The following is a 21,694-nucleotide window of genomic DNA, read 5'->3' as shown; positions in this document are numbered from 1 at the left end:
AGAGAGATTCCGGCTGAGGACGAGGGGATACAGCAAGCTTTAGAAGCTGATATTTGACGTTTTTGAAAGATGTTATGGCGTTTTTCTTAAATTCTGCAACGTCGGAGTCAAATAGTTGGACAAATATATGGTTTTACCAGTGTCTATATGCGTATCGCATCGCCAGATACTTGCCAGTACACACCCCTAATATGTTGTGTAATTTGGTGTACGACAATATTATAATAATAGTTTAAGTGTTCAAAAATATACAGTGTAAAACTGTAACTTACTGGAAAAATTATATATATTGCATTTAAAATAAGCCGTATATGCGTTACTGACAAATGTGGATATTAAAAATGTTTTGGTACCTGAGCAGAAGAACATTGAAATAAAACTACTTTTAAATTAATTTTTGGATTTTGTGTATGTAATGGGATTAATCGCTTTTTTTTTTTATTAAGAAATTACTTTTAATAACTGGAATGAATGACAATAAATCACACAGTGTTTAATTCAAATATAATTTAATTGGAATAAAATGTAAATGAACCATAAACCTGTCAAATCCTACCTACAATGTCACACTCAATGTTTTTGTCACAGAGTTCAGGTCGTGCAGAAGGAGAAGGAGAAGCAGAAGGAAACGTACGAGGAGATGTTGAAGAGAAACCAAACCAAACATGACAACGAAACCAGCCGCCTGCATCAAATGCACACACTCTCTGAATCCAAGGTCTGTTACGACCCGTCGACTTCAACTTGTACTTCTTTCTTCTTCCAACCACGAGCCAAACTCAACTTTTGTCTTCAAGGATTCCGAGAGGAGAGAAGTTTTGGAGGAAACCATCGCTGATCTTCAACAACAGCTGCTGGTCAGTGAGCACAAGTATGATTTTATGCTCTCGAATTTGTTTCTTACGCTTTTTTTTTCACAGGATGCAGATTTCAAATCACAAGAGGAAATGGAAAAGCTGCGGGTGACCTGTGAGAAAACAGTAGGTTTTTTGTCAGTGATTTTCATTTAAGTGTTATTTGAACCTGTGCTTTAAAGGAAATGAGCACAAAAACACTATACGAGGATCAATCATTAGTTTTGATTTGGATTATTCCTGTTGGATCGGGTTATAAAGTGTTTTGAATCATCAGATTTTCTTGCAGATGAGCCGTGAAAAAGGATAATGTCGACCTGTGACGAGATCAAACCATGATTTGTAAGGTGTAATAAGCGTGTTATTACTATTTTTTTTAAAGTATAACTACTACAATTTAATACAACAAAGGTTATGAAAAAAATGTAGATAAAAAAGTCATTAATTTAAATAATAAACATAATAATGATAATAAAAAAGGAAAAAATTAAAATAAATATACATTAAAAATATATATACATGATTCCAATATGTATAACTGTAAACTCCAATGATTATTAAAAGTCATATCTATATGTTTTTCACCAACTAACCTTACTTTATCTTTAAAATAAAATTGTATCTTCTCGAGTGAAATGTGAAGTCTAGCGTCACCAAATCCAAAGTAGTGTAATCGAGAAACTGTGCAGCAGGTTCTGTCTGTGACCCAGGTGTGCAAGCAAATTGCCCCAAATGCAGACTTCTGGACATTGAAAAAGTCCCTCTTCAAAGCCACGAGGACGTCGGGACCATAAACCATTGTTAACAATGTGAGCTGGACCGCTGCAGACTCAAAAGATCCGGTTCAAAGACAACGTGCCACCTGGATTTTCTTCAAAGTACCGTTTGTTATTATGGGTCTGTGTATTTAATTGGCCATAGCAGCTCTTCTAACGTCCAACCCCGGGAAGCGGAACTGATTCGACCTTTTAATCTATTGTGTTGTACAGTTGCTGCCGTTCATTTTAATCCAAGAATGGGTCTAATATTAGAACCATTAGGTTGTTGTCTTGACAAAGTTGAGGCCCGTGTGGCTCTGAACAATTCAAGTGGAAGTCGTTTTTTTCTTCTTTTTTTTTCTTTTTGGCTCAAATGGTACTTTTTCATGGGTGATGGTGAGAGGAGACGTTTGTGCAGCAGGGGTGAGGAACTCTCACCGACGTGATGCTTGATGGTCCCTGTGCTTGCACTCACTTACACCTCTCTCCCACTTGCACTCGCAGGTCTCGGCGATTCAAAGTGAGGCTGAGGAGGAGAGAGCAGCAGCGAGGAGAGAGATGGCGAAGCTGGAGGAAGCACTCAGGTACACGGATGTGGTGTTTTTGTGTGTGGAGACGAAACCGTGTGGATTTTTTAATACTTTTCCAGAGCGTCATGTGGGTCTGGTTTGATCGTTAACCAAATAAGAAATGTTTAGCTTGGTCTTGTATTCTGATTTTAGAAGGCGTTTATTGTTAAGGTATATAAAGTCACCCCCCCCCCACCCCCCCAATAAAACTTGGATTCACAACATGCCAATAAAATGATATATTATCAAGGACAACTAATGTAAAAACCAAACTCTCATCACTCACATGTTTCAAATGTTAAAGCTTTTCTCTCCAAGATGCAGTAAGTCCCTCATCATGACCATGTTGTTTTACTTTAAAAAGTTCGCCCAGTCTGAAATCTGGGCGAACGAGAGGTTACGAGAGTCCATTATGACGTAATAAAGTTCTCTCCTCCTCCAGCCAGCTTTAATCACCCTCAGCTTTATTTATACAACGAGTCCCTTAGAGGACTTCCAGGATTGATGACCTGCGGTGGCAAACGTTGATGTTTGACCAATCACAGCAGAGTGGGTGTGGGTTATAATAAACAAGATTTCATCTCCAGAAAAGTGTTTTTTTTAGTGGGCGGGCCTTAAGCACATTTTCTAATGTCAATATTTCAATTAAAAGAGATGGAACGCTTCGTTTTTGTAGAGATTTAATCTTGTTTTTGCATCATTATGGACTCTGCTCTCGTAACCTCTCATTCGTCCAGATTTCAGACGTGGGGAGAACTTTATAAAGTAATACGTTTAGGACATGGTCATGATGAGGGACTGAGTGAGTCCGTCATGAAGTTGGGTTTTCACATTAGTTGCTCTTTAAATGGACAGGTATAGTTTTTAAAATTGTGTTTATTGTTTGTTTTTTTGCTTCTTATGATTGTTATTCATCTTCTTTTCCTCTGTTAAGTTAAGTGTGGTTTAGAGACATCATGTCATAGTTCCTAAAGCGATGGTATATGTTCCTAAAAGCTGCCGTCGGATCATTCAAAGTGAACCTGGGGAACGTCGAGCAGACGAGTGAATCCTAAGTGTGCAGTCTGCAGGTTAATCGTCGCCTCTGGTTATGATATTTCCGACGTACACACCATTAGCAAAGCATGATATTTATTTTGCACTTATTAGTTTCACACATTTGCGCCGTGACTTTGTGGCTGCTAACTTTGTTCGACTTGTTTATATCTCCTGGCTCAAGTCTTTGATCATGAGAACAGTGTGCATGAATTCTGATTTAAGGTGGAGTTCGGTTTTAACAAGCCAACTCTTGCACCACTCACTTTGATCTTTCTTTTTTTTTTAACAACTGTGAGCAGTGCTATTGGAGCTGAGAGCCTGGAAACTGATGAGAAGTCATAGAGATCAGAGCTTCGCATGCGATTTGGGCTGTCTTAGAGAAAAACCGGGAGAGGTACTATGTGATCGCAATACGGTTGAATAAATGCCTGTTAGCGCCGTTGTCAGAAGGGTTAGACGCTATGAAAAAATAATTACACAGTAATGAAATCTGTATAGATTTATTTCCTCGAGGATTTATCGCTATCAACTAGGAGTCCGTGTTGGCAAGAATGTAGCGATAGGATACGTATGACGCTACAGGGTAGGGGTGGGACCATACAAGTCACTTACCATTTGATACTTTAGCGCCGTTGGAAATGACTGCCTCTGTGATTGACACGCTTTTTCAAATCGACCACAAAAGAAAGTCCTGTTTTTTCTTACATACATCAAATAAGATGGAGCTGGACACGTAAAAGTGCTTGACGTTACGGATGTGTTTCATGTGAATCATGACAATGCTTTCTAAATTCTAAACAGTGAGTAGTAACTGTTTATATAAAATAACGTCCATTTCCCTTCGTAACAAAATGAGAAACATTTATATGAAAAAAATGAGCTACGTGTTGCTGTTATATTTACCTTTGCAAAAAAAGCAAGTAAGTAAATACAATTTTTGAGCACTTTTCACAACCAGGGTCACAAAGCGCTTAAACAAAAAAAAAACACAGAGACAAATGTCTTGATGTTAGTAATGACAACATATTGCATATTCTTTGACTAGTGTTATGTTGTCCTCTGTCTCATAAAAAGTCCATGATTTGCAGTAGAAACTTGACGTTGGGACTTTGATTTTCATCATGCTCATATTTCTACTGTGGTAACTTTTCTGTTGGTGACTTGTCTGTCTTCTTCACCGGCCACTGCTTACACATAATTAACCCTCATATATGGGATTAGCGCCCCCATAAACAGGACAACAGAGATTAAGTACTAACAGTGGCAACGCGGTTAATCTCTAATAGGTGCTGTAATAAAATATTGTTATCTGCGTCAGTGCATCAATCATTTATCCATTTTTCCCAGCCCTAAGGCAGGGGCAACGATATGATATGTTACGATATATTGTGATAGTTTAGTAACAAGGATATATGTGTAGTATTGTCAAGTACTTGACTCTGGTGTTGCAGAACTTACAGACCGCATGACTCCTGACGAAGTCGTCACTGATTTGTTTTCAAACCAAAATATGTCCAAAACGTCAGCTTTAAAAGCTGCTGGAGCCCATTGTATCCTCTTGTCCTCAGCCATGGCTGGGATATTGCGGGATTTCATTGTTCCTTTGACACCCGAGGACATAATGAATGCCGCCATCTAGCGGCCGTACGTTTAATTGCAGCACAAAAATGAACAATCACTGAATATTTTCATGGTTATTGTAAATTTTAAACAACGTTACAGTACTGTTGAATACTGATACATAATTGTAAACAATATTTTCTTACGCCCCCTCTGTCAACCATCGAGCGTTCCAGCTGTGAACTTCTCTCACATACTGTAGGATCATGATCCTTGTTCAGCAGCACAAAAAAAACACTTTCGTGGGTGAAGCTACAATGGGTTCTGCTCAGTCAAGTACAATACCAGCCGGGCTCATTCAACCCACTCGGCTGCCCCCCCCCCTCTTCAGTCTGAGCCCCTCTGCCATCACCCCTCTTACGGGGGTTGTCGCACATAATGGCGGCCCAAAGGCGGCGCCGTTTTCAACGGCTTCCTTTTGTCCAATTTCCTCTCTCAAGTTTCCTAAACTCTAGTCTAAACGGCGCGCTTAAAAAGAATGATGTTGACACCGCGGCATACGCTGTTTTTTTGTCGTGTGTTTGTACAATTAATTGTCGAGGCACGACACAAAAAAAGAAAATGTTAACGCGTGAATTATCCTTGTTTAGTATCAGTAACGAGGCAGTCCTTCTTTCATTTAGTGTTAAACACTGAGAAACGGCAAGTGGCCCATCAGGCTGTCGGCTAATGAAGCACACACACACACACACACACACACACACACACACACACATAGATGCTCATTGAGGAGTCTGATGTCTGCTACCTGCCTGCTGCCGTGGCAACACTGAAGGCCCTTTAAAGGCGATCCAAGACGACTTCAAAGTCATGCAAGACCACATGCAGGGGCGCGCTGGAGAGAGGATGGATGATTAAATTAAACAAGTCCAGCTACTCAAAAATGCCCTCCTGGAGGCTTTGTAGTTCATCAGAAGGTGGAAGACGTCCTCGTACTCCCGTTCAAGTACACATCAACGTATGGCTTAAAAAAAAAAATGGGTCAAATATCAGGCGTGAGCCGTGTCATATCTGAATACAACGTGTTCTGTGAGGACACACAATATGAATTAAAAAAAAAGTGATGTAAAAAATGAGCTGGTTCAATTCACACTCTGGTTGCTTTGTTTCCATGGCAACAACAACAACAAAAGGCAGCACAAAGCTGGAAGGAAGATGAAAAAACCTTCACTTTTCTTTAATCCTAGCATGGTTTGGATCGGTACAAAGCATCGGCGTAACGATGGAGGAAGTTCGAAGTGGAATCGTTGCAGGGTTGGGTGAAGAAACTGTTTGGCACCGGGATCGTTTGAGGTGTATGTGGAAGACCAGAGAGTACAGTTGTAAGGAAGTATCGATACACTTAAATATTCCCATACGTTTTCCCAATTTACTGTATCGATTTTTAACAGCACTTTATTGATTTGGATATTTTAATTATAATTTTAATCCATTTGGGCTTAAAATTTTACTTTATTTAAAGTACTATATTTTAACAGTGTGAGTAAGTGTGTATAAAATAATTGAAACATTTTCTTTTGTATTTACAATTAACATTCAAATATTCACTTTTGTGTTGCAATTACACCTCTGGCCACTGAATGGTGGCATTTATAGCCTTTCTGGTTCTGACTGAGGACAAGAGGATACGTCACGTTTAGGCATATTTTGCTGGGAAACAATTTAAAGCAGTTAAAAAGAATTAGGGGAATACTACAAATATATCCTTGTTCCTACAGTATCGCAATATTTCAGAGAAGGGCTATTTTCTGTTGGTGAATTATGACTATTATGCTATTACAATATATTGTTATTATATCCAACTAATATACTATTACAATGTTAGCTCACATAAACAGACCACGTCAAACTCTGAACTACTTTTAACTTCATAATGCTTTTTAATTTATGGGTGAGTTTCCAATTTACATTTATTTTTCCTGGTTTAATCAAGATATTTCACGGATCTTTGTCTTTTAAAATCCCCCTCAAGTGAGTCACTATATGATTCATATCTAGCTTGTTGTCTACTCACTGACGGGTGGAATGTGCAAAAGAATCCAGAAGGGGAGGAATAAGGAGCAGGAAGGAGGAGGTATGGATCCTGGATATCGATCACCTTCACTCGGGTCAATAACTACTCGCTTTCGAACATCATGTGTAGATCAACTGCTTAACATTTCATTTGTGTCGGGCAGCTTGACCTCCTGATGGGGTTAAACAGAAATGTCTATACAAGAGAATGCTTGTTATGATTACAGATGCTTGAAGTCGATTATATACTCTTTTAAAACAACGTATTATGTTGATTTTTAACATTTGTGTCGTGAAATATTGGATATTAAAATGTATTTTTTTTAAATCTGAACACATCTATTATAGACCATATAGTCAAAATGGCGTCTATTATTATTCTGCCAAAATATATCAATAATAATATCAATAATCTCAACACTGAACAAAAGCAATAGAGATATCTGGGCTAGTGACAGCTTATAAGTAAATTGAAATCAATAAGTCAAAGTAAAACTTGAATTATTTCGTGGCCACAGTTAGAAGATCCAAGAAAATACTTTATTTTTTTGTTTACCATTTCATATCTTGTGTTCTGTAGAAGTTCTCAACATTTTTAAAATTAAAAATAAAGTTTAATGTATATTTATATATTATATATATATATATATATATATATATATATATATATATGAGAGTTACATTGTTTAAAACTTCCTCCGTTTGATACAAAAAATATATGTATTTTTAGTTTAGAGTCATCAACCAGCAAAGTTAGCAAGTCTAAAATCTCCTATTTTTACCCTTGTTTTATCTGAGGGTCAAGGTGACCCAGAGGCTCAAACACAAATGTGTCGTGGCTCCCTGGCTTCCAGAAATACATATGCAGTGATGGGGGTCGGTCAACTTGACCCAGAGACGACACAAGGGATACCACAAACACATTTGTTTTCAAACCATGATTTAAAAAAATGTTCCATTTGAAAATTGTCAACTTGACAGACGTTTAATGTGAAAAATAATCATAAAGAAAAGTATGTGCAAACTAGTTTCTTGAGACCTTGGCTCGTGCAAAGGTTTGCTGTCCGTAATGCCGGTTGTTAAGCCAGAACATGTCAGCAGTGTGGTGCGGTACATAAAAATATGTGAACAGCTTTGTGTGTTATTACAATATCAACACACTCTCAGTGTCAAACAGAGGTCAAATAATCCATTTGCATTTTTGTTTAATATTCCAAATATGACGTGTATGCTAGAGGTGTGTATTAGTAAGAATCTGGCAATTTCACGATCAAGGGTAATATTATGATATATTGAACTATAGTGTGATGCATTTGTAGTATTGCCTGAGTACTTTACTCTAATTTAGTCATTACTACCTTAATTTGCATGAAACCCAAATATGTCCAAACATAAGCTTTTTGGAGTCGGCTGTATCCTCTCGTCCTCAGTCATCGCCAGGATTTCGTTGTTCTTTTAGCCGTGGAGGACGTCTCTATATTTAATTGCAGCACAAAAAAACACACCAATTGCATTAATATTTGCATGGCTGTTGTAAATAAAAGTATTGTATTTCATACACACGTTACTGAACTATAAAACATGAAGGACATATTAATTGATAGCCAAAAAAAGTATGTGCAAACTAGTTTCTTGAGACCTTGGCTCGTGCAAAGGTTGGCTGTCTGTAATGCCGGTTGTTAAGCCAGAACATGTCAGCAGTGTGGTGCGGTACATAAAAATATGTGACAGGCGCGAATGTTTTATTCCATATTTATACATTTCTTTTCTATAGTATATATTTAAACATTGCATTATATCCCGGAGTTGTCGACGCTGTCGTGGTGTGCGGTCCGTAGCGAAACAGCCTGACTTACTGACATTAATATTGATCATGAAAGCACATCGAAGGAAAGCAATTGTGTGTCTCCATCCATGATTCATTCACTGCAGCGCTCCGCTCATTGATCTCCACCCAGATCACGAACGTGCGTCTAATTCCGTGTTGCTCCGGCTGCATCGCCATCCCGCGCTCCCTAATATCTATTTCTGTTTGAAAATCTATTCTTTTCTTGCCCTTGTGTTGTTTTCTGTTCTTTTGTGTATGTTTATTTGTCTGTCTTTCTCTCCCCCTCTTCCTTTTCTCTTTCTCTGGGGATGCAGATGAAAACCCAGCCGGTTTTCTTTTTTTCTTCAGAGGATGTTGAATATTTCAGTTTTGTATTTTCTCTCGTTTCATGTGCTCCCTCCTTTTTTTTTTCTTTTTTTTTTCTTCTCCAAGCAGCTTTGATGTGTCTGTGGATTCGTTATCATTCCATTTGGATGAGCTCACGGACACAGATGTAGAGGCGCACACACACACACTCATTTAAACAAGAGACCAGAGGCATCCACATGCAAGTGTGCATTCTAGTCTGTTTTTTTTATTTTATTTTATTTTTCGTGTCCTCCTCTGCCCTCGCCATGGCTGTGCGCTTCTTAAATACTGAACATGGGAAGACGGATATTTGCATAAGCAATTAGGTTTGCCTCAAACTTGAGTGTGTTCTCTTGCGTCAGCGGCATGTGAGGATCAGTGTGTCTGTCATTCTAGCTTGTCTACATCTGTATGGCCCCACAGTTGCCAGCGATTCGTGCTGCATACTTAAGCAGAAATCACTCCTACGTGCATGTAGAGGAATTTTTTTTTCGACAGCTCTGGAAGTGTCTTCAATACACACAACATGTTCAAACATTTAGAAAAAAGAAAGGTTTGGCCACCATCAGATTGCACTTTCACAACTTTCTGCGTCAGATCTCGGGGGAGCCGTTTGCAAAAAAGTCTTGTGAACATTGAGGTCTCGTTGTTCATCACATCTTCAAACGATCAAGTTGTGCAAGTACTTTTAACTCTTGAGTAAAGTTGCGGCATGAAGAAAAGGTGTAAAAAATGAATGAAAAGTGAATCACTTTAGCGATCATGATTTATGCATTTCCCGCATTCTTTGGTACCATCTCCTAATGCTTACATGATTTGGCAAAACACTGTAGCTTTAAGTGGCATCCTAGACCAAAACCTTTGCTGGAGCCAAGATCTTAAGCAGGCTTGTTTGTGATAATTCATTTGCTCTTTTTTTTGGTAGTTAGATATAGTCTGTTAAGCTTAACACTCAACAAACTATTAGTATTTCTTTAAAACAAAAAATGTAAAGTTAATTTCTTTATAACCAACTTTATTTAAAGTACTATATTTTAACAAAGTGTGTATAAAATAATTGAAACATTCTTTTGTATTCACAATTAACATTTAAATATTCTCTTTTGTGTTGCAATTACACCTCTGGCCACTGAATGGTGGCAGTCATAGCCTTTCTGGTTCTGACTGAGGACAAGAGGATACGTCACGTTTAGGCATATTTTGCTGCGAAACAATTTAAAGAATTTAAAAAGAAGTAGGGGAATACTACAAATATATCCTTGTTTCTACAGTATCGTTGGTGAATTTTGACTATTATGCTATTACAATATATTGTGATATATTGTAATTATACCCAACTAATATACTATTACAATGTTAGCTCACATAAACAGCGCCCCAGCAGACCACGTCGACCTCTGAACTACTTTTAACTTCATAATTCCCTTTTTATATATTTATTACCAACTTAGCCAGTTTGTAACTGCAGTGGTCGCAGTCATTCTGAGAAAATACAAGTATAATTTACATCATATAAATGGCTAGCCATGACAAACAAAAAAAACTGTAATACATCTTTTCCATGTATTTAATGTGACTGTAAAAAATATTATTTGGTAATATTGTTTGAAATATTTTAGTTTTTCATGTCTAAGATTATTTTGTGATTTGTATTTCAATAAAAAGTTCAAATAAAAATGGTTTCATAGCCTAGCTTAGCAATCTCAAAAATGTCATGTCAACCTGGTCTGACAGCAGAACAGATTCAGGTTCACTATTCATGCTTTTTAAAAAATAAACTCAACAAAAACTGTTACAATTTGGCTTTTTATGCATACATAAGATTCCCCGAAAGCTTATGCTGCTTTAACGTTAGCATTAGCATGTGCTCCTTCCCACAATTATTAGGGCATAGCGTTCTAAAGCAGGGGTCCCCAAAACCTGCACAGAAATAAAAATGAACGTCCGGTTGAAAATGACTGTCAACGACAAAAGGTGTTTTTGACACGATAAGATCCTTGACTTCCGTCAAGGAAAATGAACATGGGTTTGCAAAAAAACAGCCCAAAGCAACGGATCCTTTCTTGATGACTTGTTTTAACCGGGTCTCTACAAAAGACACAGTTGATGTTACCGTGACCCGTGTGTTTATTATATGATCGTGACTCACCAGCAATACGCCGGCGACCGTACGACTGGAGTCTCTTCGCTCAAACACTGCCCTCTCTCCACATTCTCTCCCTTCCTTCTCCGTAAACAGCCGTCGGGGATTCAGGGGTGAGAGGACTTCCTCTTTAGCGAAGGCTCTTTAATTTGAGTCTCTTCTCCTTCCACTTTTCCTGACCGAAGGATCCATTTAAAGCCAACATGCCGCCCTGGTGCTGGCACCCTCCTCTCGGCCTGCCTCTCCCTCCGCCAGGCCTCCCGCAGTCGTTTTTCTCCATCCTTTCATCTCACCCTCGGCGCACTGTTATTGATGGTGACATGCTGTCTACCACTCCAGTGACCACCCGCGTTCGCACACAGAAAGTTATTGACCTAGGAATTACAGAAGGTAAAATGTGGCCAACCCCGCTCAATTTATAGACCAGAATTTATTTATATATTATTTTCTTGGTTCAATCCTGGAACCCTCTTCTGCACGGTCATGGGCTCTTTTTAAGTCTGGTCTTATGTCAGACACTACAGGGCAAAAAAAACCTAAAGCGCTCTCATTCAGATGCTCTTTTGTGGCTCCGAACTTTCCCTGTTTTTCTTTGGAAGTTTAAAACCATCTCTCTATGACATCCTCTTTTTCCCACAATGCTCTCACCACATATTCTCTGTGTCCTTGTGAGCCCAGAAGGCAGTCATGCAATGGCTCTGATTAATAATTACAGAGTATACAAAATTGGGAAAGGGCAAAAAGAAACACCAAAAAAACAATTTTGTTGTCCTTTGATGTCCAACATGAGAGAGACCAAAATTACAAAGAGACAGAATATTATGAAGAGAGAAAGCTAAAGCTTGCACATTCTTTTTTTTTCTTTTTTTTTTAATAGTGTTTCTGTGTTTTCCCGTCTTCGTTCCACTAACAGCTTTGTGTGTTATTACAATATCAACACACTCTCAGTGTCAAACAGAGGTCAAATAATCCAGGTCAAACAAAGCATTTTTGTTTAATATTCCAAATATGAGGTTTATGCTAGAGGTGTGTATTGGTAAGAATCTGGCTTTTGTGTAATTAAGTGTAATACTACGATATATTGAACTATAGTGTGATACTGTAGGAACAATCATGTATTTGTAGTATTGCCTGAGTACTTTACTCTAATTTAGTCATTACTACTGTAAGGAAATGACAATACTACCTTAATTTGCATGAAACCCAAATATGTCCAAACATAAGCTTTTTGGAGTCGGCTGTATCCTCTCGTCCTCAGTCATCGCCGGGATTTCGTTGTTCTTTTAGCCGTGGAGGATGTCTCTATATTTAATTGCAGCACAAAAAAACACACCAATTGCATTAATATTTGCATGGCTATTGTAAATAAAAGTATTGTATTTCATACACACGTTACTGAACTATAAAACATGAAGGACATATTCATTGATAGCCAAAAAAAATAGATATTTTGGAGAAAACAGTATCGCAATATTTAGTTGCATCAATGTTTTCTTACACTTGTGCATCTTTTTTTAAACCTCGTCAAATTCTTGTGTAGCCAACTGTGATGCGTTTCAAGACAGAATCAACGCTGGAAAGGAATGTTGAGACAATTGGTTTGATATGCAAATATGGATTTTTGCATACATAATTATGTTTTTGCTTAAGCATATGTATCGCAATTTATTGTTCCGATCTAGTCAAGCAACGTTGAAACCTCTCCGAACTGAGCTTGAATCGGTCATAATTGTGTCCGTTTCCGTCCGTTCGATGAAATAATTAGCATCTCAACGATCCACCCTGACGAAATGAAGGTAAAAGCGATACAACCGTAATGAAAATGATTATCAAAAGATCCCTTTTTCATCTGCGTCTTCTACCTGAGACTCATTATTCCCCCTTTCATCCGCCCGGTGATGTCGCCTCACATCTGATTCTTGACGGCTGCTTTCTAGTGTTGTGCCATTTGCTTCAACCCCTTCATTCGGGGAACGGTGTGTCTTTCCTTCTCCTCAGCGACACAATTTTGCACTAAAATGTATGTTTGATTGTGAACTCTGCGTCCTCTGCTGCTGTTGTCAGGGAGAAAACCGAACGGATGAACAGAGAGTTGGAGAAGCAAAGAAAGAAAATCCTGTTGTCAGCGGAAAAGTTCAAAATTGAGGTACCTGCACACAAACACACAAGTTTATCTGTATAAATATATATATATATGGATACCTAGATTTAGTTCTCTATGCATATGTCATGGAACAAAACAACTTCTTTGTCAACCTGGCATCAAAATATTGCACTTCTGTAACAGACAAAAAAAACTGCATCCTTCGCATTCCATTCCACGTAAAATGGTTGCTTCGCCATATGTTGGTTCAATATAGAAAAAGTTAAGATACACTGACTTTCAATTGCTTTAAATAACCATCCCAATTCTGACGCCACTTCACGAAAAGATGCGAAAACGTCTCGTATCCATCTCTAGTTTCAAAGATAATAAATACAGCCGTTCCCTGCCATATTGCGTTTGTTTACACAGTAAACTATTTGTATAAAATACTAGGAATTGTATTAAAAAAAACAAAAAAACATGTAACTTAGTGGGAAGAACAAATTACTCACCTTGCGAAACGGTGAATTCCCATAATACCTTTCCACACACTGCTCTATTTAGTAAAGGCTTATTGGTTTCTATGATTTATTTGAATTCTACGTCTATTTTGCTTCTATCATTTCTGTCTTTCATCGACCGCTGTATTAGGTTGGCTGGGCGGCAAAGCCTTATGGGAGCTGTTACTAAAAAGCTTGTTAAGAGCGATGGCACCTCATCTGCAATACGAGTTTGCATGTTCCAATGAATTCTGTTAAATTAAACGAATGCAAATACTAAATTGTCACTACTTTTCAGATTTTGTGTATTGTGGAGACGTTTTAACGCCCACAATAAAGAGGTACAACTACAGCTCATTGGTTGAAAACACAAAGTGAACCTTGTCTGTTGAAATAAACGTTAAGCCAAACGTATTCAGGGATAATTCAACGTCATTCTTCTTAGAAAATGTACTATAAAAGGATTTTAAAAAAGGATAAGAATCCTTCAAACTGTTGTAGTTTTGAGCACAAAGCCTGTCTGTATATGCAATACTTGGAAATCTTAAGTCATTCCACGTTACCTTCTCTTCTTTTCCCCCCTCTTTCATGCCCACTGTTTCATCTTCTGAATCATGAAGGCATCTTAAATCCTGGCGCTTATACTATTAGGCAAAATCTATACTATTTTGCTCCTCGGACTGTTTTTTTTTCGTAACGACAAGTAATTGAAAAAAATAATCCTGTATCTCCGTTCACTCCAGCTCTCCCTCAATTGTACTGCTTCTCAGTGGGCGTAATGTCGGGGAGGATTTGTACGGAGAACGGGTCATTCCCATTAAGCAGTCAGACTAATTAGTACTTGAAGCAGGGCCTCTACATGTGCTGCTGCATCTTGGGAGTTTTTTATTTTAATCAATGCACACGTAGCGAGGAGCTGCAGCTCATTGAACAGATTTTTTTTTCTTTATATAATTGGAGTTATTAATCTACAACCAAAGATACAAACTAATTACTCGGATGAAAACTCATGATTTTGAGCAAGAAAGATCTTTATGAATTGTCATTTCCTCTGTAACAGATGGAGTCGCGGGAAAAAGAGTTTTCTCAACAACTCGAGGATGTCAGACGGTCGACCGAGCAGCAGGTCAGTATTAACTTAAGGATTTCTGTTATTGATTCTTTTATCAAATGTTAAAACGTCGTTTCTGAATAAGGCACTCATCCAAACTGGTTTGAGTTTAACCATTTTTATTTGCCTGCCTTTCCATACATTCTTGAATATAATCTACGTATTATACTCTTTAAAGACAATTCTATTTATGTTATAATTTAAGCTTTTTTAAACCTTGGACCGGTTCAGTGTCAGCAGTATTTTTAAGGACCACCATTTATGGGCAATTTGCGTGTTTATTTAAGTGTATCCTAACTAGATGTTACTCATCAGTATATGTCTGTTTGTACAAAACTCTCTTCATTGAAATATTTACATTAGAAAAATAATCTTAAGCCCCTCCCACTGAAAACTGTTTTCCTGGAGATTAAATCTTGTTTACCATAACCACACCCACTCTGCGGTGTTTGGTCAATCGTCGATGTTTGTCACCACGTGTCATCAATCCCTCACTTTTCTTTACTTCAGGGTCTAATTTTCGCAGTATATCTGCCCAAAACAAGGGTCTTGACAGGCTTGTGTTACTTAGAAAATCATAATTTTTCAAAATAAAACACTATGACACTAAGGATCCATACAATGGAAAATGTTTTTTTTTCCTGGTAACAAGGCCCTGGACTACGCCTATTACTAATTTGTCATCCGTTAGAAAGTCATCTTTTCAACATCACTGAATTCAATTAAACAGGAAATGGATTTTATCGCTCTCAAGCAAACGTCTTTGAAAAAGTGGTCCCTATATTCCAACCGCAATTTCCCTTTAACCTCGGCCTCCACCCCAATCTTCGCCGACAATGTAGCCAATCATCCCGAGGCCACGAGATGAATCGGCGTATTGTTATACCAATTACCATGTTGTTTTTTTCCAATACAATGTTTTCTCTTTAGGTGTATATTCGCGAGTCATCGGCATATAATTGAAGCATGAGATTAAATTGATGTACTCATGCGTGCCGGTGCGTCCATGTCATTGAGAGTAATTGAGATCAATGAGGAACATTTTCTCCTTTTTAATTGGATGAAAGGGAAGATGGCCGAAGAGTATAGCAAACAAGTCGTTGTGTTATCTTTTATAAAGCATTTATTCTACCGGAAGATTGCTTTTTGAGAAGGACTTTAGGTTCAAAGGGAGACATAAAACACATTATTGAGAGTCAGAAAAATTACCCTGGATTACTAATGTGAGTTTTAGGTGAAAAAACAAATGGTAAAGTTGTTTTTTTACTTCCCAATAAAACATGGTCAACCACCACTAATAATGAATAATTTGAGCTTGACTCACCCAGCTGTCCAAGCTCAAGAGGAAAGGGATGTAAATAACAAAGCATCAACAATGGTGCTTAATATTCAAGCAAGCTTTGTCCAAAGCTGTAGAGAACGGAGTTGACAGACGAAGCATTTTACTTAGCTGCACATGAAGCCGCCTTTTGTCTTTAAGATAAAACAATCTAAAGATAAAGGGCCTGTCGGCGCGGTGATGAGGGTGCGAGCGCTCGTGACATCATTGTCAAAGATGGATCACCAAGAACAAAAGGAAATTCAAGTCTTCTTGTTGGGCGCGTGGGGAATATAACCAAGTAACTGTGAGACGAGTTTTAACGTCTCTAAGGTATTCTCTTGACATGGTATTGTAGTTAGCCATCAATCTTACGTGCCGCCATTTTAGGTATGTTTTTATATCCGTGGATTTAATTTTCCTTTTTGACATATAAACGATCATATTTTTAGTAAATTTAGGATAAAAGCAGTAGTGCTTGAATTAGCTTTATTTCTTTAAGAAGCTTTTGTGTATAATTTAGTTGAGCATTTATTAAAAACGCTGCTTTCAGTCCGATTTGTTTACACCTGCCGTATTTTATTTGGTCGACGATAAGATGTGATTCATTTTATAAATCCAAACAAACAGTTGTTGTGTACCCAAGGAAAACTGAACCAGCATTGGTAGGCACCCTGGTACTTGCTCAGTAAAATAGATGACATTGTGCCTGTAAACTTCTCAAGCTGGCATCTATGAATCCTTTTTTTTTTTTTTGTACTAAACAGCCTTGAAACCTCAAAGCCCTTTTCCGCGTCCATGCAAATGATGGCGTCGAAGGGTTCTTACAGTGGGAGAATAACAGGCTTATCCTTCTACTTTTGCTGCCTCCCTTTTCTCACTTGTACCCAAGCCTTCCCTGCTGAGACCATCTTTTTAAACCTCAATCTGTGCCCTCCCTATTTTCTCCCCTTCTTCCAAGCACTCCCCCCGGGGTTGGAAGAAGCCCATTACCTCACTGTCCTGTCTCAAACCCCGACCATGACAGCCAAGCTAGACAGGAGTCGTGCTGAGCCCTAACGCCCGATCTCTTCTACGTTCGGGGCATCATGCTGTGCCATCACCTCCTCTGTATTATTTTGCCGTTCACAATGCCGGTCCCTTTAAGAACAGCAGCACCCAGCATCCTTTTCTGTGTTCTGGCAGTGCGTGATGTCAAAAAAAAATGGTCTCCCGCTTGGATATGCTGTCTCCCATCTTCGTCCGCTTTCTTTTTTTCTTCACAATGGATGTTCTTCGGCTTGTTTTATTCGAACAAAAAAAAAAACTTTCCGATGCACGCCAAGACATAGACTTTTTTTTTTCGTGGTTCCTAAGGTCCTGCTCCGGTTTTTTTTTAAAGTCGCCTCATGCGCTTGTGTTTCTCACGCCTTTCTGTTACATTAGCAGGCGCTATATATTCAAGCCGCTAGCTCGATTCGCGGTATTTCTTTGAATGGAAAGAGATCGTACGACTTTCCTATTTGTTACTTTTGTCGGATTTCTTTTTCTGTTCGGTTTTCAACTGAATGTTTCCGATTCCATATTTACCAAAGCTCGGGTCAACTTTAGACTCTTGGCTACCCATGAGCCGTTGGGTACAGAATACACTTCCCTGTAGGATCTCATTCATCACCTGCTCCAAATAGATACAAGATCCAGACTGGATCGGGATAGACCAGCAGGCAGGGACGCGTCAGTCGCCAGGCCAGGTAGGGTGCCGTCAAGCATAATGCGCAAGGGATTAGCTTCAAAGCAGGGAGGGCAAAAAAAGGCCCCGGGCTTCAGCTTTCAAAAAACTTCAGCTGGGACGTGGTAGCAGGATGGCGTTGGGGGTCTGTGGTCCCCCCCCCTCATCAGCCACCGTGGGGGACTGGGAACAGAGTTGAGCCTGGGAAAGCCATTGGTTGGTTGGGGGCTAAGAGCTCCAACTGGTAAGACTCTCCCCACAGCAGGTGACTACACATCGCTGCCAAGCAGGAACCCCAAACTTGATCTTGAGCTGAAAGACATTTTGAGCTGTGAAATTAGCATTTTGAACACGCAGCGAAGATTAATACACTGCTGTGCGATACTCCCACAAATGACCAGATTATGCTCCCTGTTTAATATCGGTACGGCGGCGCTTGATATTAAGCCGGGCGTGACAACGAGTTCGATTTCATACATCTGCTCTCCTTGCTCAAGTATGGTTCGAAACCAACCATAGTCGCCAAATAAGCCGATTTTTCACGTGCTGTCAGACGCCTAGCATGGGACGCCGGTGGCCGCCAGATGGTTAACCCCTGCAAGCAATAATACATCGCTGGAAATGGCTGCTCTTTTATTTGCCGAAAAACCCTGGAGACGAGGGGGGTAAGAAAGCGAAAGATTGTGGACACTTTGCGGCGGGTCTGTCTAAATGGTAGGACGTGAAAGGGAGGCGGAGATTTCCTCACGTAAACACAGCGCATCTCGCTTTTGTTTGCTAATAAAGAAACTTCGCGAGATCCATTTTCTTTTTCCGACTGCGCCCCAAGTTTCGGACACATGTGTTTTTTTTGGCAGTACGGATGGGGCGGATGGACAGGTTGTCATGACGACAGGGTGGTACCGACTATGTGTTGGCTGATGGAGTCTTTCTTTTTGACGCCTTGTCCAATCAGATGGCTGAGCAGCGCTCGCAGTTCGAGCAGGCGAGGACGCGGCAGCGAGAGCAGCACTGCGTGGAAAAGGATAGCCTGGTCCAGGAGCGCCAGCGGGAGGTGAGCACACTGGAGAAGGAGGCCAGGGCGGCTCTGCGGCGGCACCAGGAGCGCACCCAGGAGTTGAGGAAGCGCGATGGCCAGGTAGGGGGTCCTCTCTCATCCCACCTTCACTCCCCGCTGACCCCCGCGCTCTCCCGCGGACAACCATTTTGTGTTTTCCGCTTTGACGTCTTCCCTTACATTTCAAAAGCACAGCAGGTTTATTTTTCTTTTACATAAAGTTACAAGAGTGATATCACTCGTGGGGGGGGGGGGGATGTAGTACATGAATTAAGAGCAGTTTAAATTGAGTAATAATAAACTTAACTAGATTAGCGCATGGTTTTGTGGTCAGAGCAATTTTTTAAACTTCGATTACGCGGAACTCTTTTTTTGTTTTTCCGCTTGAAGCAGCTTTTTTTCCCCGACCTGTCCAGTTGTCCACCCCCTGATTATCGCCCTGACCCCCCACTGGGGTCTTTTTTAATGGGCATCCTTAATTGCGAAGTAATAGAATAAGATGTTACACCTTTCAAGCCAGCTTCACCCGTCTTTAGCCTGGGCTAGCATTTCGCTCTACGGGAAGCCACTTCAAATTTAGGCTCCAGCTGGGCGTAACAGTTTTTTTTTTTTTTTTTTCAAATCTCTGTCAATGTCGACGCCTGCACGTTTTTTTTTTTCAAATGGGAATCGAACCATAACCTGTAGCTTCTTTTCAACGGATTATCCGCCCAAGCGCCAACCGCGGCACTTTTGTTTTTCAATTTTTGTTTCATCAAAACATGATTCTTAACTAGTCGAAAAGACACTTCCTGATCGTGTCGATTAGGCATCTCTATTACGGTGTCATTTTCTGTTATTTTAGGCAAATTCACATACTTACTTTAGGAATGTTGGCGACCATGGAATTTATTCACATCTTACGAGTTATCGGACGGACATTAGATTTCGATTACATGGATTTTTGACTTGTTTTAGGTGCTTAAATATCTTCTATTTTGTATCCATTCTTGACGTGAAATTGGCAACTACGGAAACGAAGAATATATGCCGCCCGAAGTAAACCACGTTTTCAGAGGTACTTTTATGGATAATTTCATGAATCCACCCACCTTGCTTATGGTACACACGAATGAATATCACACTGGAACGCTTTGTTTTTTTTTTTTATGTTTGTCTGCCACGTTAGGACATTTTTGTCAAATCAAACCACGTACTTCTCAAAGTCTAACCTGGTGACAGGAAACAAACCACCCGCATCCCGTCTTCTCAAACTCCCTGATACCTTTTTCTGGGGGGTTTCAAGAGAAGATCTGATGTCAGTCACTCAAAACAAAATGGATATGTTATTCAGGACATTTTTAAGGCGAAGGAGATTTTAGGAATATTCAAACCCCATGGAGGGGAAAAAGGCTCAGTTCAAGTGTCTACACCAGCGTTTTTTTATTTCCTAGTAGACGTGTTGCCGAAATGACAAGGAGTTGACACACTAACCCCCCAATGTATAAAACATGAGCCTTCTTTTACATTAAGTAAAACAGTTTTGCATCACCCATGTTGTTTACCCAAAAAGTTGTTCCAAGTGGTAGCTCTGACGAAATCTCCCCTGAATGTATACAACTTTTTTAAAAATAACTTTATTAGTAAGGACTGCTTTACTGGCTGGTGTGACGCCCATCAGCGCATGTTTGATGCGACACTAAAACATGATAGTGGGAGTTGCGTCTCCCTCTGACTTGTTCACGTGCTCGCCCCGAATCTTTCTATATCCTCGCACTTTTTGCAGCTTTTTTCTTCCTCCTCTGTTTAAAAATTGGTGGTGAATCGAAACGTCACGTTTTAATTAAGATTTAAGGATAAAGAAGCAAGAAATACATGGAATGGAAGTTCAGTTTAAGTTTAAAATTGGATTCAAAGAAATGTGCTTTTATGCCGACAGAAGTAGTGGAATAATTGATGAACTTAAATCTTAGTCAACGACAACTGTAAAAATGGAGTCTTAACAACTGGGTGAAATATTTATTGTACAAAGTTCATCTGATTTGCCTTGAAATACATCACTCTTTTATCAAATTCATCCAAAGGAATTCAATAAAAACAAATATGGTCTTTAAAAAAAATGGATTGATTCGTTAAATCTGCTGTAAATCTCCAGGCAGTTACTTAAATAACATTATATTTATATCTGTTATTTTACCTTCAAAGCTGCTTGTATCCTATATAGCTGTGGGAAATGTCCCTGTTGTGCTGGATAAAAGGTTTCACTTTAAAAGAAAAGGCTTTATTTACAAGGTTTTTTTTTTTTTTTTTAATCCGCTAAGACATTATTAGCATCATGCTAATACTGCGTCTCTTTTGGGCATGTCCGCTCTGAAGTTGTCCTGCACCTGTCAACGGAACGCTAATAAAGATAAGGTCATCAAAATGGGATCAGAGGAATATGGATTGTGTTTGTCTTGGGGAGTTCCAGGAAGAAGTAGAATTTGGTCAAAAGCTGTTCAAGATATATCCACAGTATTTAAGTTGACATGAAATCACTTTCATCTTTCAAATAAGCATGCGATATGTATTAACTTTTCATTTTTCTGCCCATTTTGTGACGCGTTTCTTACTTCAAACTGAAAAAAGTGATTAATTTGCACCTAAGTTTCAGTTTTTTTGGCTTCAATAATGCCAGGTTGAACATGAAAAACAAAAGACGTTGGACTCGTTCCCAAATAAGCAAAAATAAAAAACCTCCCGGTGTCTTAAATAATAAGCACAA

At 39.2% G+C, this 21,694-nt stretch overlaps 1 protein-coding gene across 1 annotated transcript in view; it reads left to right on the top strand.

Moving 5' to 3' along the window:
• Positions 1–21,694, top strand: part of cep112 (centrosomal protein 112) — a 96,055-nt gene that overhangs the window by 9,393 nt on the left and 64,968 nt on the right. The window contains exons 6-11 of the mRNA XM_087808368.1: positions 589–718; positions 798–980; positions 2,117–2,196; positions 13,236–13,317; positions 14,818–14,883; positions 18,850–19,032. Coding sequence (XP_087664494.1) covers positions 589–718; positions 798–980; positions 2,117–2,196; positions 13,236–13,317; positions 14,818–14,883; positions 18,850–19,032 — 724 coding nt within the window. The remainder of the gene's footprint in view (positions 1–588; positions 719–797; positions 981–2,116; positions 2,197–13,235; positions 13,318–14,817; positions 14,884–18,849; positions 19,033–21,694) is intronic.

This window comes from Callionymus lyra, chromosome 15 (genome assembly GCF_982586985.1).
Source record: "Callionymus lyra chromosome 15, fCalLyr1.hap1.1, whole genome shotgun sequence".
NCBI lineage: Eukaryota > Metazoa > Chordata > Actinopteri > Syngnathiformes > Callionymidae > Callionymus > Callionymus lyra.
The sequence above is the reverse complement of the archived record's forward strand: the minus strand, read 5'-3'. Positions and strand labels throughout refer to the sequence as shown.